This window comes from Bos mutus, chromosome 24, assembly GCF_027580195.1.
Source record: "Bos mutus isolate GX-2022 chromosome 24, NWIPB_WYAK_1.1, whole genome shotgun sequence".
In the NCBI taxonomy this organism is placed as follows: domain Eukaryota; kingdom Metazoa; phylum Chordata; class Mammalia; order Artiodactyla; family Bovidae; genus Bos; species Bos mutus.
The window spans coordinates 37,973,903-37,991,088 of record NC_091640.1 but is presented as its reverse complement, the minus strand read 5'-3'; the positions used below and the strand labels follow the sequence as shown (position 1 = coordinate 37,991,088).

At 44.1% G+C, this 17,186-nt stretch overlaps 1 protein-coding gene across 2 annotated transcripts in view; it reads left to right on the top strand.

Moving 5' to 3' along the window:
- The window catches only part of DLGAP1 (DLG associated protein 1), a 678,150-nt gene that overhangs the window by 373,579 nt on the left and 287,385 nt on the right, over nt 1-17,186 (top strand). The window contains exon 3 of one of the 2 annotated variants that reach the window (XM_070361550.1): nt 1,548-2,576. In XM_070361550.1, coding sequence (XP_070217651.1) covers nt 1,620-2,576 — 957 coding nt within the window. In that variant the 5' untranslated portion in view covers nt 1,548-1,619. Of the gene's footprint in view, nt 1-1,547; nt 2,577-6,998; nt 7,140-17,186 lie in introns of those variants that run through there. The other variant, XM_070361551.1, reaches the window with a different exon arrangement.

Here is a 17,186-nt window from a genome sequence, read left to right as displayed (position 1 = left end):
GTTCTTCATCTGCTCTCAGTTTGTAGACAAGAAACTCTTAATTCTCTGATGACAGAAATACATGGGCAGGTTTTCTCTACAGCTCTGATGTCTTTGCCCTACCATTAGTTTTTCCAATTCTAATTACCATGGGAAAGCGGGGATTGTTTGCTGTAATTGTCACCATGGCATTCTAATGGGAAAGTATGTGAAAGAAGATAACAGAAATATATCCTAAAGTTGGCACCCCACTCCAGTACTTTTGCCTGGAAAATCCCATGGACGGAGGAGCCTGGTAGGCGGCAGTCCATGGGGTCGCTAGGAGTCGGACATGACTGAGCAACTTCACTTTGACTTTTCACTTTCATGCATTGGAGAAGGAAATGGCAACCCACTCCAGTGTTCTTGCCTGGAGAATCCCAGGGACGGGGGAGCCTGGTGGGCTGCCGTCTCTGGGGTCACACAGAGTTGGACACGACTGAAGTGACTTAGCAGCAGCAGCCTCTTTTACTTACGTTTTCCACTCACATATATGGAGTGCTTGTGTGTCTATATGGCCCAACTGGTATGAGGTGAAGTGAAAGTAAAAGTGTTAGTTGCTCAGCTGTGTGAGACACCGTGGACTGGAGCCCAAACAGGCTCCTCTAGCCATGGAATTCTCCAGGCAAAAATACTGGAGTGGGCAGCCATTCCCTTCTCCAGGGGATCTTCCCAACCCAGGGGTTGAACCCAGGTCTCCTTCTTTGCAGGTGGATTCTTTACCACTGAGCCACCAGGGAAGCCCCTGGTATGAGGTAGGGAGATGTACAGGTGACTGAGAAGTAAACTAACCTCAGGGAGCTTGAGCTAGTGGGGAAAACATGGGACAAAGCATTCCAGAGGAGCTGGAGAGTATGCAGCACATGCTCTGCAAGCACAGAACTAATTCTCTCTGTAAGGGGGGCCAGCAAAAGCCTCCCAGAGAAACTGAGCCCTTGTGGTCTGCTGGCCTGATGACTAACATACAGTTAAGAATAAAAACAGAGCAGCAGGGGAGATATACAGTTATTAGAACCCTGGAGGGAGGGGAAGTTTTTCTCCTAAATCATTTAAAAATAATTTAACATTTTTATAGTTTCTTTTCTGGGTTAACTAGCTTTCACCCTGTCTCTCCTATGTGACTGGGGGTGGGGGGGGTGCTGGTCTTTGCCAAGATATAGAGGTAATAGGGCTTTTCCATCAATGCATTAAAGCTCCTTTTAGGGAGAGTCAATGAGGCTCAGGTGGTAAAGAATCTGCCTGCAATGCAGGAGACACAGGTTCAACCCTTGGGGCAGGAAGATTCCATGGAAGAGGAAATGGCAACCCTCTCCAGTATTCTTGCCCCGGAAATCCCATGAACAGAGGAGCCTGGCGGGCTACCGTCCACAGGGTTGCAAAGAATCCAACAGGACTGAGGGACTACACTTTGACTTTTCCTGAGTTCTTCTGCCAGAAAACCAACTCAGTAGCAGATGCATGGGGAAAGAGCACTATCTATTTACCAAGGGAAGAGTTAACCACTGTCCCCCTCTCCTTCATTTCCCCAGGTCCTTGCGGGAGACGGGTCTGGAACCACACCCCCAGGTGTCCATGACCCCCGCGGCTTTGCCCCGTCAGCGATGAAAGGGTTATCGGGCAGCCGCAGCCATCACCACGGAGTCACCTGCGATCCAGCCTGTGACTCGCTGTCGCACCACGCGGACCGCAAGCCATACCTGCTGAGCCCGGTGGAGCACCATCCGGCCGACCACCCCTACTACACTCAGCGGACCTCCTTCCAGGCCGAGTGTGTGGGCCCCTTCAGCGACCCGCTGGCCAGCAGCACCTTCCCGCGGCGGCACTACACCTCGCAGCAGGAGCTGAAGGACGAGTGTGCCCTGGTGCCCCGCACCCTGGCCACCAAGGCCAACCGCATCCCCGCCAACCTCCTGGACCAGTTTGAGAGGCAGCTACCTCTCAGCCGGGATGGCTACCACACTTTGCAGTACAAGCGCACGGCCGTGGAGCACCGCAGCGACAGCCCCGGCCGCATCCGCCACCTGGTCCACTCGGTCCAGAAGCTCTTCACCAAATCGCACTCCCTGGAGGGACCGTCCAAGGGCAGCGTCAACGGAGGCAAGGCCAGCCCGGACGAGACGCAGACCGTGAGGTACGGCAAGCGCAGCAAAAGCAAGGAGCGGCGCCCGGAGCCCAAGCCGCGCAACAACACATCCCCTGGCTGGTGGAGTTCTGACGACAACCTCGACGGCGACATGTGTATCTACCACTCCCCCTCGGGTGTGATGACCATGGGCAGGTGCCCCGACCGCTCGGCCTCTCAGTACTTTATGGAGGCCTACAACACCATCAGCGAGCAGGCGGTGAAGGCCTCCCGGAGTAACAACGACGTCAAGTGCTCCACCTGCGCCAACCTGCCCGTCACCCTAGATGCACCACTGCTCAAGAAGAGTGCCTGGTCCTCCACGCTGACCGTGAGTCGAGCCCGAGAGGTTTACCAGAAAGCCTCGGTCAACATGGACCAGGCCATGGTGAAGTCAGAGTCGTGTCAACAAGAACGTTCCTGCCAGTACCTTCAGGTACCATTTATATGGAGGGATGGGTGCTTAGAAGTTGTACCAGCTGATTGTATGGTATTTTCCCCTGGGGCCTAGTCTTGGCTCTACTGTGAATTCTCTGTGTGAACCTGAGCAAATTATTTAGCATTTTGGGGGCTGAGGGCTCCTATCAGGAAACAGGCCTGCTAGCAACCTCATCCAGTTATCTTGAGATACTGGATATAAAAGTGCTTTGAAAAGCACGCCTACAAAAAGGCAAGGAGTTATTAATGTTTTGTGTTCCTCTTTTGTCTGAGGGATTGGAGGACAAGGAGGGGAGAAAAGGGGAGTGTACACAGAATTGTAAAATAAAGCCACCTTTTTTACAAAAGTCAACAATGATCTTTGGAATTCTGGAAAGAGTTTAATTAGTTCTATTCAGGGCTTTTTGTTATTATTATTTAAGATTCTGCCCCAAGCTGTTAGTTTGGAAAAATTGATCAACATCTTCACCATTGCAATTTTCACACCACAGCGAAGCTAATCACACCCCCACCTAAGTCCTCATCCCCCAGAGCACAGGGAGTTGGGGTGATGCCCTGCACCCTGAGGAGGTGGAGATAGAGCCAGTTTGGGGACCTGACAAGTACAGCTGCAGGGACTCAGGACAACAGAGAAGAGGAGGAAAAGAAGGGGAAGCATCTGCGCAATAAAATACAATTAGTGTCAGTATGTAAATCCCACACACGCAGGCCCAAGGCCGCTCCTCCCCTCTGCAGACTCCTGTTTTTCCTACTGCCCTCCAATCCACTGAAACCAGATTTCACCTGGATAAAAATATCAGGGGAAGAGTTCCTTTCTTCCCTACTGCCTCCCTTTAGATTCATCATTTTTACTGAGACACAGCGTTTCATAAGAGGGATCCTCACATTTTTCCTTTTCAAAGTGTAGGTTTTCTCTTCCTAGCCCTCCCTTCCTAGCCTTGTCTGTTTTAAAAAAGGTTTTACTGGAATATAAAATCATGACATAATCATTTCCCATTCTTAAGAATAAATGCAAGGAAAAGTCTTCCACCAAGACATTCATCTTTTTGGCTCTCTTTGGATCTCTTCTGACAAAGCTGACTCCCTTGGGAATGCTGCTACCAAGTTCTGAAAATATTCCAGACTGGCAGTCACTGGGTAGGGACAGTGCCAGACCCATCCCCAGACTTCAGAAGAGGCCACCATGGTGTGGATAGTTTTCACAAAGAACACAATATTTCCTACTGAAAGTGGCATCATTTAATTTACTATAAGGTTGTCCTCAGTTGCTCAGTCGTGCCAACTCTCTGGACCCCATGGACTGGAGCCCACCGGGTTCCTCTCTCCATGGCACTTTCCAGGCAAGAATACTGGAATGAGTAGCCATTTCCTACTCCAGGGATCTTCCCAACCCAAGGAGCAAACCCATGTTTGGCAGGCATATTCTTTACCACTGCGCCACCTGGGAAGCCCTAAAAGGTTGTTACACGTGTTAATTAAGTGATCAAGAATCCCTAACAGAAGGTTAAAGCTAAAGGGATCATCTAACCAAACCTCTTCATTCAGAATATAAAAAGCTAGACTCAAAGAAAGGTAAAGGCCTTATAAGTCACACTGTTAATATATGGCAGAGGTAAGACCAGAACTCAAGACTCTTAGTTCATAGAAAAGACCATTATAAATATTACAACTGAAAGCCTTAGAAATTCTTTAACCACATAAATCTCATCCACTACTGAGAATAAAATATTTTGATAAGGTATCTGTCTTGAAAAAGGATGTGTAATGAGACAGAAAACCTAGAAGAGGATACATTTTTGTCTATGAAGGTTCTGTGACTAATGGCAAAAACAAAATAAATTTAATTTAAAAAACTGAACCATAATCAGTAGTGATAAGATCAGATAAGAAATATCAAATTAAAGCGTTTCCCTGGTGGCTCAGCAGAAAGAATTCACCTGCCAATGCAGGAGATGTGGGTTCAATCCCTGGGTCAGTAAGATCCCCTGGAGAAGGAAATGGCAACCCGTTCCAGTATTCTTGCTTGGGAAATCCCATCAACTTTGGAGCCTGGTGGGCTACAGTCTGTGGGGTCGCAAAGAAGTGGACATGACTGAGCCAGCACAGCATTCTGCACAAGACTTTCAAACTGAAAAAAAATTTTTATATATCAGTGTGGGGACATAGTAAATGCAGTGTACTCTCCCCAACCAGTATGCTAAGATGAGTTTCTCTAAAGAAAAGGAAGAAGCTGGACATTCACATGGGGGAGGAGGAATGGGACACTCCTAAGAACTGGAATCCTCTCTAGCTCTCTTCTTGCTTTACAGGGAAAGGAGAATCTATGTCCTGCAGAAGCTCCTCTTAGGAAGATAGATTTAGCCAGCACCTGTCAGCTCCCATAGAATAATTTCACTTGTAAACTCATTCTTAGAAGCAAATTTGGGAACATAGAGGGGTTTGTTTCCTAGTCATATTGCTTTGTGAAAAAGTGAAAGTGCTAGTTGCTCAGTCATGTCTGACTCTTTGAGACCCCACGGACTGTAGCCCACCAGGCTCCTCTGTCCATGGGATTCTTCATACAAGAATACTGGAGTGAGTTGCCATTTCCTTCTTCAGGGGATCTTCCCAACCCAGGGATTGAACAGGATCCTCCTGCATTGCAGCCAGATTCTCTGAGCCACCAAGAAAGCCCCAATTACAAACTAATATTGAAACTGGATGTTCAGATGTGTTCAATTTCAGTGTCAGAAAGTTTAGTGGACAAAGCATTGAACTTTAAATAAGAGGGTTTATGTTTTAGTCCCTATTGGCCACTAACTAGTTGGTGATCACTAACTAGTGATACAGCTGAGAACCATCATTTCAGCTCTCCAAAGTCTCTTTCTTCTACTATAAAGTGAGGCACTTGGTTGAGAAGGTCTGGGATCTCAGTCCACATCTTCAGACACCTCAGTTACAAATGCAAAGCACTAATGAGAGCTGTTTTCAAGAGTTGTAAAGGCCTGGAGCTACCATTTATTAAATGCTTGAAGTAGATGCTTTTCCAGTGATATCTAATTTGCTCTTTGAAACTCTTATGAAGTATTCTACAGTTAAAGGAACTGCGATTTAGTAAATTAGATTAAGTCACTTGCCCAAGGACAAACAGCTAGTACATGGCAACATGGAGGGTCTAACCTGATTCATCTACCTTCAAACCTGGATTTCCCCATTAATCATGGCTGATTCCTGCCCAGACCAAATATAACACAGAGGGAAGAAGCAGCATATACCCTCTGCCTGTTATGTAACAGAAATCATAGAGTATCCATTTAGTACCCAAAACACCTTTATAAAATTAGTATTAATATTACTATTTACTCCAGTTTTATGGATGACAAACCTGAGGCACAAAAGATGGAATTCTGTCTTCAGGAACTCATGGGTAGTAATTGAGACAGCTAAGACTTGAGTGCAGATCAGTCTGAGTCTATAAAGTGCTTCAGAAATAGAAACAAATGCATTTTTCTCATTTTAATATTTGTTCTATTCTGCAGCAAAGGTATGCATTCACCTGCCCTCCTCTGTTCGCACATGGTTAAGAATGCGTGTCCGTGAAATGTGACCCAGCTCAGATGAATGGCTGAAATGTTCCTAATTTGATTCCAGACTGAACACAGGTTAATATTCACCAATAATAGAATTCTAAATACTAAAAAGTTCTCTCTATATTGAATTATCACTCAGAAATTATTTAACTTCGGTCATTGCCATGATTATATAGAAAATGAGAGGTCTGTAGGTGTCTAGCCTCCGTCTGACACTGATTTAGAAAGAAAATACTGTAGCTTGAAATTATTGTAAGTTCCAGTTAATATAGTCAGTTGCTTAGATGTGCTGCCTCACAAGCTGTCTGTGGTTGATTTAAAAAAGACTCCCTTTTTTCCCCCAATATTGTTATTTTTAAATGTCAAGAATCAGATGTCTGCTGTTTAGAACTATTGTACGGCTGCCAGTGACTGTCTGTATCAGAATTTGGAGCAGGGACATGGATCTGAAGACATTAAAACTGTTTAATTCTCAGTTGAGATGTGGTTGGCTTTTGTACATTTGGAATAGAGCATTTATGGCACATCTCAGGGTAAGTGCTAATCGTTAAGGAAGGGGGTCAGAGGAGTAGAGGGAGTTTTGGTTGTTGATTTGTTTTTGCTTTAAGAAAACAGAATTCTTGATTCTGTAAATGCCTCTTTATGTAAAACGTTGCATGTTGAATGACTGGCATAATAAGCTATTCAAAAGAGCAAGATTTTAGATTTCCAACTGTTAGCCTAAAAAAAAAAAAAAAAACCTTCAAATTGTGTATTTTTGCATTCATCCAGCAGCAGAAACAGGAAAAAGGAAACAAAACGCTCTCCGGTAAAAGTAGAGAGAGAGAGACACAGGGGGAGAGAGAGAGAGGGAGAGAACGCACACGAGACAGACAAGAAAGCCAGCACGCTCAGAGATGAAATTTTAGGAGAACAAAATGATCGACCTTTTTAAGGCTGAGTGGGTTTCTTCAGTTTGTGTGCAAGTTTCAAGAAATGGAAGGATTGACCAGGTCTGAGTACAACTCTTTTATTACTATGTATTTGGTGAGAGTGTGTTGTTGGTTTAAGTGGTTTTTTCCTTTTGGTGGTGGTGGTGGTGAGTAGTTTTTGTTGTTATTTTATTTGTTCTCTAAACAATAGCTAGTCCAACTGAAAGGGCTAAGTACGGATGTGTGTACAGATGGTAAGAAAGCAGGTAGAGACATCAGATACCCACACATCTGTGTCTCCAGGAGGCTTCATGAAATCTTTAATTGACAGATGATCGCAGGTGCTAGGTGCCATGAGAGGATGTTGTGTGTCTGGTGGTTGAAATGTGATCTGTGGTTTTCTTTGACAAGAATGGTGAATGCTTAACTGTTCCTTTGCAAAATTAAAATTTCTGGATGGTTGGGGGTTTTGTGGATTTTCTTGTGACTTTTTTTCCCTGTTGGTTAAATAAGACTCCACAAAAGATCACTGAAGAGTCATTCATAACAGACATGAACCCAGGACTATTTTTTTCAATGCAGGTACAACTATTTTTCAAAATGCTGTTCAAGACTATGTCAGTCTCTGCCCAGTGGGGTTTTCTGTCCCCTCTGAGGTTTTCCTTCCTCTTGTTTTAGAACAATTTAAATTTTGTGAAGTCAGTTTTTAAAACCTACTTTAGATGAAATGTGTGACTGTGCTGAGCAATTCTACTAGTGACTTTGGTTACTGCAATGTTTCCTTGCTGCCTTAAAAAAAAAAAATGAACTAGGTAGATGATTTTCTTTATTTTCAATTTAAATTGCCTCAATAATCCAGCAAAAAAGGGGTGGGGTGGTTTAAAATTCTTGAATGTATTTCCTATTTGGCTTGTACAGTCTTCTCCCTATTTTTCCCTGGTCTTAGTAGAGATGTCCCTGTTTCTTGATATAATAGAAAAATGAGGTTACTTCTGCCTGATCTTAACTTTTCACGTAGAATCAGTGGTGGTTCTTTCTCTGATTCTCTGTAATTCTCGATGTTGCCCACATCTCAGTATTGGGGCTGGGGGTGTGGACAGTTGACAAAACTCTGTGAGAAAGCAGAGGTTCAGAGTGAGTGGTAGGAAAAGAAAGATTGAAAAGAAATAGGAAAGCCTTCTTGAAAGTTGTTAAACTTTCCTATTCTTGGTCTGCAATTTGCATTATTCTAAAGACATTTTCAGCAGCACCAAAAGTCCTTAGTTAGCCACAGTCAAAGTTCTTCCCACACAGGCTTTCACATCCCTCAGAATCCAGTCTACTCACAGGAGGTCTAGCATTGGTTAGCAGAGTAAAAGACAACAACTAGCCTGGATCTCTTAGTGGCCAGAGGATTTATCTCCTCCTTCTCTCTTCTCCTTAGAGCACAGTTTGATCAGTTGCAAATTAAATTCAGGAGCCAGGGTAAACATTTACCATTCAGTAAAGAAAGACTCATCCATAATCTCTGGTCCATTTGAGATCATGCCTTTATACAACCTAACACAAACAATGACTTACAAATCGTAGAACACATTGGTTTTTTTGTTTTGTTTTTTGCTTGAAGTGTTATTTTGTTGTGTTGTCATTTAGTTGTGTCTGACTCTTTTGTGACCCCCAGGCTCCTCTTTCCATGGGTTTTTCCCAGGCAAGAATACTGGAGTGGGTTGCCATTTCCTTCTCCAGGGGATTTTCCCATCCTAGGGATTGAACCCAGGTCTCCTGAATTGACAGGAGGATTCTTTACCACTGAGGTACCAGGGAAGCCCCTGAGGTATTACAAGGGCTGCTAAACATATATGCAGTATTGCCAGGCTGGCTTTGACTCGGTGACTAGATTAGGGTTTTTGCCACTTTGGTTTTAGGCTCAAAAAGCAACAACCTCGGTGTTGTAGATTTACTGTGCTTATTGATGTGAGCTGAACCATGGAGAAATTCCAGCTTTATTGTTCTAAACAGTTGAAATCAGAAACTTCATGTGGTTCAAACTACAATACCTCTGAACAGTCAGATTTTTTTTTTTTTTTCCTGTCACTTGCCAGGATAGCTTCATAGAGAAATAAAACTTGGCCTTTTCAGGTCAAATCAGGTTACTATTACTGTGATGCAATAGAAGTTATATGATCTTACTATGATTATGTTACTCATTTGAAATTTTGAACCCGTAACTTTTCCTGTTGGATAAAAATAAAATGCATGTCGGACTTCACATCAAGCGTTCATTTATCTGCTTCTCAAACCATCTTTCCTCCTCCCCCACCTGCAGGCTGTGTTCCTATTAACTGTTATTTGGAACACGTTAGGACATAGGAAAAATCATGTTACTCTATTTTTATAAGTGCATATTAATAAACTTTTAGACCAAAACCATGGTAAGGGAGTGCTTTAATTTTTTTCAGTAAATGATTTATTCTCCTTCAACCCAGTCCAGTTTGCAGCTAAAAGGTAAAGATAAAGAGCTAATTACTATTTACTGTCCCACAAACGGTGTAAGAGGGTTCCCTTTTCTCCATACTCTCTCCGACATTTATTGTTTGTAGCTTTTTGGTGATGGCCATTCTGACCTGTGTGAGGTGATACTTCATTGTAGCATTTCTCTAATAATTATTGGTGTTGAGCATCTCCCAGCATCACCCATTGGATGGCAGCACCCAGTCAATGGACATGAGTTTTAGCAAACTCCAGGAGAAACTGAAGGACAGGGAAGCCTGGCGTGCTGCAGTCTATGGGGTCACAAAGAGTCAGACATGACTTAGGGACTGAACAACAATGAAAACCTACTGTAGAGCACAGAGAACTCCACTCAGTGCTTTGTGGCGACCTCAGTGGGAAGGAAATCCAAAAAAGAGAGGATATAGGTATACACATAGCTGGCTCACTTTGCTGTACACCAGAAACTAACCCAACATTGTAAGGCAACTGTATATTTCATACTCCAATAAAAGAAAAACAGCGAATTACTTTTAAACAATTAGCAAAGGAAAAGGAGGGATCAGAGTGTAAGGAGACACTCAGCTCACTCCTTCATTGACCATGGCCAATTTCTTTTTTATACTGTTTTTTAACACTTTGATTTCTTGGAGAACACATGACCAAGGAAAGACCTCTTCTGATGCTCTGATCTTTTAAATTTAAGAATATATACAACTATATTTTTTAAATTGGGACTTTTTTTACTATTTGTTAGAATTTAGCAAAATGCCCTGCCTTGTTTCCATTTCTAAAATAAAGCGACTTCTAATTACATTCACAAAATGAGTTTTCTAGATAAGCTTTGGAGAAGGCAATGGCACCCCATTCCACTACTCTTGCCTGGAAAATCCCATGGATGGAGGAGCCTGGTAGGCTGCAGTCCATGGGGTCGCTAAGAGTCAGACATGACTGAGCGACTTCACTTTCACTTTGCACTTTCATGCATTGGAAAAGGAAATGGCAACCCACTCCAGTGTTCTTGCCTAGAGAATCCCAGGGACAGGGGAGCCTGGTGGGCTGCCGTCTATGGGGTTGCACAGAGTCAGACACTACTGAAGCAACTTAGCAGCAGCAGCAGATAAGCATATCTTTTTTTTTTATGTACCTTAAAGTCACTCTTCTCTGTCCATTGAAGCTTATACTCTTTGTTCTCCCAGAATTTGGAAACTTCCTGCAAAATTCAGGCGGGGACTATCACAGAGCCATCCAGGAAGTAGAGCTGTGTGGAGTCTAGGATTACTATATGTTGTATGCATGTGTCTAGGTCCATATAGACACGTTATATCTGCATAGGCATTCCTGTAGCCATACTAATAAAGCATGCATTCATGCATATGCTTTCTTCCATCTCTGATTCATGACGTAAGATCTGTTTCAAGTGTACCATTTCACAAAAGCAGAATGACTTTAAAGTGGGGAAACAAACTTTTCATGCATCCCACTAGAAAACTCCTTACCTCCCTCTTACAAGGAGTACGTTAAATCTCAGACCAGCAGTATAAACAAGTCCGAGGTGTCCTGCTTCCCTGGGATAAGGATAAACACCTTTCATACAGAGAGTCATCCAATAACAATGACAGGAAATGACTTCTGTTCCTCTCGTGTTTTTTATCCAACGTTAATTACATACTTTCAGGATTGTCTAACTCCTCCCTGATTTTACTCTCCAGGTCTCTAAAATATGAAGGTGTGTAATGAGAGACCCAGGAAGGTTTTATTTATTTATTTTTCAGAAAAATGACAGTTTTACAATAGTATTCCCAAAGCTCCTCACTGGAAGGCCTCACTGGTATTCCCTCTCATTCACAAAATCCTCCCTGGAAGGTGGGCATAGCATCTTTCCACCTCCCTATTTCTCACCTAATAATCCCCTTATGGAAGAATTATTTGCAGTTACTTAGTCCAACCCACTCCTTCTAAAAGTGGGGAAAATAAACCCTAAGGAGATGCCTTGACTAACACATATTAGTCACCTCATGAGCAGCAGGCTGAGCCTAGCAGACTCACTGCCCTGCTGCTGCCCATTAAGTCTTTCATATCTGTGTAAACCTTTAAGGCGCGTTTCAGAGGCCAGCTTATCCTTTCTTACTCCATCCATTTAAGGCAGTGAGGTCAAGGCACAAAGGGGCCAAGACCTAATCTGAAAGTTAGATTTGAAGCATGGCTGTTTCTTTAAAAGTTCACAAGTGATAAAGACAGTTGTTAACTAAATAATTACCTGCAGTCTGTAACTCTGTGGTTACACATGGCAGGGTAGGATTTTTAATGTCTAAATAAAAGAAATGGGTATTTTTGTTCCTGTTATCCCTGTCCATCTCTCCTGCATCCCGATGGTTTTATTAGGAGGAAATCCTGTACCAACAGAGGACAAGGGAATAGCATACACTCAGAACCCTGGGACTGGGTTGTAAGGGCAACACACTTCTCTCTGGCATCTCCCATTGTCTTGGCGGCCAGTCCTCTTCCCTCTCACCTCACTTTCCTAGAATAAAGATCGTAAGCATAGCTGAAACTGTATTTTCCAAAGTAATGCGTGTGTGTGTGTGTGTAATATGTGACGCATAGTAGAGAATATATAGGACAATGAGGCCAAGTATATTAAATCAGAGTAACTCTAGAAAATGTGAAAGAAATAATGCATAGGAGACATCAAAGGCTCCAGGTTGATCTCTTGGTCATTGCTTTTGATGGTCAAAAGTGAGCCAGTGTAAAGAAGATCTAGCTCTGAAGTTGGAAGTGCTGTGCGGAGCATTATCTAGTGGCATCCGTATAGGTAAACGGTAGCACAACGATGCCGAATTTCCCTGCATGTGCAGAGTCATATACATGTGTGGCCACTTACTCTGTCATTGAATATTTAGGCAACTGATCCTTAGGTTTGTGTGCACAAGTATCCCTTGAGGATGTCTATAAAATGAGGATTTGTGGCATCAATCCAAGAGCTTCTGATTCTGTTACTCTGGGAAGAATCCAGGGCAGAGGTCCATCTAAGAACCACCCTTCTACCCATACTCTAGAACTAGCAGACCAGATTCATCTTTGTACATACTGAAGGGGGCAGTAGAGTCTAACAAATGAAAACATGGACTTTAATGTTGCCACGGACTTACCACAGGACTCTGGGCTCCCTCTACTTAGTACCTCCATTTTTAGATCTGCAAAATGGGCATAAGGATGACTTTTGTGTTTGCTGAGGTCATAGAAAAATATTTCAGATTTGTGGAAAAAGTAAAAAATACAATGTGAAACGTTTTGAGTTTTCATATCCTCAGCTGTTAACGTCCTTTGTTGCTTCTTCACCTGCTTCATGTACCACTCTTTCTTTTCCATATTGCTTGACTGAACTTTCATTAAACCAAGGTTAGCATGAACATATCTGATTCTGTGGGAAAGAAAAGCAGTTTCCCAAAGTCGGATGACAAGTCCATCACTGGGTAGATTTAAGGCTTCCTGCCCCAAATGCCAGCTAAACACATAAAGCTTTTGTTTGCAGATGAAAAGATCGCAAAGGGTACATCTTTTGACAGCTCAGCTTCTGTCAGTCAGGTTTCCCCATGGCTCCATGTTTGCTGATAGAACACAATTTTTCTGTTGTTCTATCTCCTCAAGCTTTCATGTATGTTTAAACAAAACCTACTTTTGTTTTCAGATCTTAAGTCTGTCAAGACCCTGCTGCCTCACTACAGGCAGCTTTGGTTAGTCCACAGGGCAAGTTTACTTAACAGCAACAAAGGATGAGATAGTTGGATGATATCACCAAGTCAGTGGACATGAGCTTGAGCAAACTCTGGGAGACAGTGCAGGACAGGGAAGCCTGGCATGCTACAGTCCAGAGTTGTACATTACTTAACAGCAGCAGCTCTGGGGCTTGTCTAAAGGGGACTTTACCCACTCACCTCCTTTCTTGGTTCTCTGATGAGTGTTTCTACCAGAGCAGCTTCGATGAGTGTCATCTTCCACTATTGCTGGCAGATGACAACAGGTCCATCACTGTTTGGACTCATGTCCGAAATCCCTGATCACTCCTCTCCATTCTCAGAAGCCAGCTCCATCACAGGCCACCTGCTGGCCCCATTAAAGTCCCTTAAAAGATCCCAAGGACTTGTCATCCTTAGATAAGTCATCTTTTTTTTCCCCTTCTCCTCCTCTCCTAACTAATACAAGTTCAGCTAGCTTTTCGGTAACTCAGGGGGTGTCAGTGCAAGTAACTGTCATTTGTTTGCAAATGAACTTGAGCTTTCTGAAAATTCTTCTCCCCATCACACTCCTCCAGGCTTCTCGGTGATTTGAGATCGTTTCCTGTGCTCCCACCTCTTGGAAGTATTTCATGGCACGCCGAGCAGACACTTTTAGTCAAAAATGCCTATAAATAGCTGATTTTCCCGCTTGCTGCCTTCTCTCTAAGGCTTTCACAAAGGAGGTGAAACAAATCCACCAGAAACAAGAACTCTCTGTGAGGGCTGCACAGTGACGTTTATGAAAAACCCGATCCGTAGGCTGACGATTGATCTGTAGGCTGACAACGGTCCTGTGGGTTGCTTCACCATATTCGACTTATCTAATCACTGCCCAGAAAAAGAAACATTTTATTTCATGCCAGCCGATCTCATGAACTGAACAATCAATCAAAAACGTCTTATACAAGCTTTCATTGTATTTTTACTTTCACACTGCGTTGTAGTTTTTTTTTTTAAATCCCAAAGCCAACTGTTATTTCTTTTCCATTGGTAAATCCAGATCACCAATTCCTATGGCTATTACGGGATAGGAAATTTGAAACTACTTTGCGTTTCTCCTCCAAACTGTTATTGTTCACAGAGAGCATTTACCGTCTGGCCTGTCTTCTTAGTCCCCTGTGCTACCCCAACAACACTCTTAAATCTCCCAGGATTATGTCATGGAACCTCCTGGAAGACTGTGCCCAGCTAGGCAGGACCGTAACACCAGCCTTCACCGACCTCACCGAAATGACCCTTAAACCCTTTTAGACACATGATGCTAATTATACTCCTTCCCTTCCTCCACACCTTACTGAGCAAAGGAGAATTGGGTTTAGCTGTTTTATTATATAATTTGCAATGGGAAATTGTCCCCAGACCATGCTTATAGGTGAGGAACCTGAGGCTCAGAGAGATTAACTAGCGTTCCCCAGTCTCCTCCATTGTAGAGAGGGTGGGGACACTCCTCACTTCCTTTTACTGCCCCCTCCCTGCCCCCATCAGGGTCCCTCAATCATGGAGCACAAGACAGGTGTTGGTCTTGGTGTTCTGTCTACTCAAGAAACTTTGCCACACATTGAGAGAGTGGCTGCTGCTGCTGCTGCTGCTGCTAAGTCGCTTCAGTCGTGTCTGACACTGTGCGACCCCATACGGCAGCCCACCAGGCTCCTCCGTCCCTGGGATTCTCCAGGCAAGAACACTGGAGTGGGTTGCCATTTCCTCCTCCAATGCGTGAAAGCGAAAAGTGAAAGTGAAGTTGCTCAGTCGTGTCTGACTCTTTGCGACCCCATGGACTGCAGCCCACCAGGCTCCTCCGTCCATAGGAGTTTCCAGGCAAGAGTACTGGAGTGGGGTGCCATTGCCTTCTCCGTGAGAGAGTGGCACTGACATATAAACACCACCATGTGTGAAATAGATAGCTAGTGGGAAGCTGCTGCGTAGCATGGGGAGCCTAGCTCAGTGTTCCATGATGACCTAGAGGGGTGCGATGGTGGCGGGGATGGGGAGGTGGGGCTGGAGGGAAGCTCAGGAGGGAGGGGATACATGTTTATACAGAGCTGATTCACACTGTTGTGCAATAGAAACTAACACAACGTTGTACAGCAATTATTTGTTGTTGTTTAGTTGCTAAGTCGTGCCTGACTCTTTGGCGACCCCTTGGACTGTAGCCCACCAGGACCCTCTGTCCATGGGATTTCCCAGGCAAGCATAATGGAGTGAGTTGCCATTTTCTTCTAAGGGATCTTCCCAACCCAGGGATCGAACCCATGTCTCCTGCATTTGCAGGAGGGTTCTTTACCACTGAGCCACCAGGGAAGCCCAAAGACCTTTTTTTTTTTTTTTTTAATTAAAAAAAAGAAAATTTCTGCCACAAGCCCCACTCTCTGATTTTTTCTTTCTAGGCACTGGGCCTAATGTGGTTATGGTTTAGTCTATTGCTAAGCTTTCTAGAAAGTGCATCTTGTTGGGGCTTTCCTCTTTGTGAACTGAACACAGCCAACACAAATATGAGAAAGAACTGCAAACAACAGTGAGGCCAGTGCCTCTGACATTTTTAACCACGGAGTTCTTTGTTCATATAAAACAGAAAGTATAAAACCCAGAGCAGTCCCCACTCTGTATCCGTGGGTTCCACGAATGGAAAATATTAGAAAAATAATAAATTTCAGAAAGTTCCAAAATGGAAACTTGAATTTGCCAGCGACTATTTCCATAGCATTTCCATTGTATTTACATCTATTTGTGAAGCATTTACATCGTATGAGGTGTTATAAGTTATCTAGAGATGATTTAAAGTACCTGAAGATGTGCATGCTGCTGCTGCTGCTAAGTCACTTCAGTCGTGTCCGACTCTGCGACTCCATAGAGGGCAACCCACCAGGCTCCCCCGTCCCTGGGATTCTCTAGGCAAGAATACTGGAGTGGGTTGCCATTTCTTTCTCCAATGCATGAAAGTGAAAAGTGAAAGTGAATTTGCTCAGTCATGTCTGACTCTTAGCGACCCCATGGACTGCAGCCCACCAGGCTCCTCCATCCATGGGATTTTCCAGGCAAGAGTACTGGAGTGGGGTGCTTCCGTGCAAATACCACACCATTGTATATAAGGGACTTGAGCATCCCTGGATACCAAGAGCTGACTGTAATAGTCACACTGAAACAAGACTTTGCTGTTTTCGTTTAGTCTCTAAGTTGTGTCCGACTCTTTTGCAACCCCACGGTCTATAACCCGGCAGGTTCCTCTGTCCATGGGATTTTCCCAGGCAAGAATACTGGAGTGGGTTGCCATTTCCTTCTCCGGGGGATCTTCCTGACCCAGGGATTGAATTTGTGTCTCCTGCATTGCAGGTGGATTCTTTACCTGGAAAACAAGACTAGGAGAATTCAAACTTAAATCTCCTCTCCTCCCACCCACTGCCCTGCATCCAAGTTTCCCTCAAGGGCAGGGGGATGGGGAGCTTCCAAAGCACAGCTTGAAACCTGTTACCCATTCCTTTCCCTTTAAGCAGGCCTAAGCTAAGGACTTCCCTGGTGGCTCAGAGAGTAGAGAATCTGCCTGCAGTGCAGGAAACCTGGGTTTGATCCCTGGGTTGGGAAGATCCCCTGGAAAAGCAATGGCAACCCACTGCAGTATTCTTGTCTAGGAAATCCCATGGACAGAGGAGCCTGGTGGGCTACAGTCACTGTTTCAAGCTAAGGCAGAGTTTAATGATGCAGTTGAGGGAGGGGTAGAGACACAGGAATGAGAGGGACCAGGATGGAGCAGAGGAGAGGAGTGTGTATCCACTCTTGATAGATCAGATATATCAGAAAACCCTGATAAAGTCCAAAAATGTTAGTAGTTAGGTCCCAAGCTTGGTAATGTAATTGGCAGCTCTCCCAGGCCCCGACTTTCCTTACA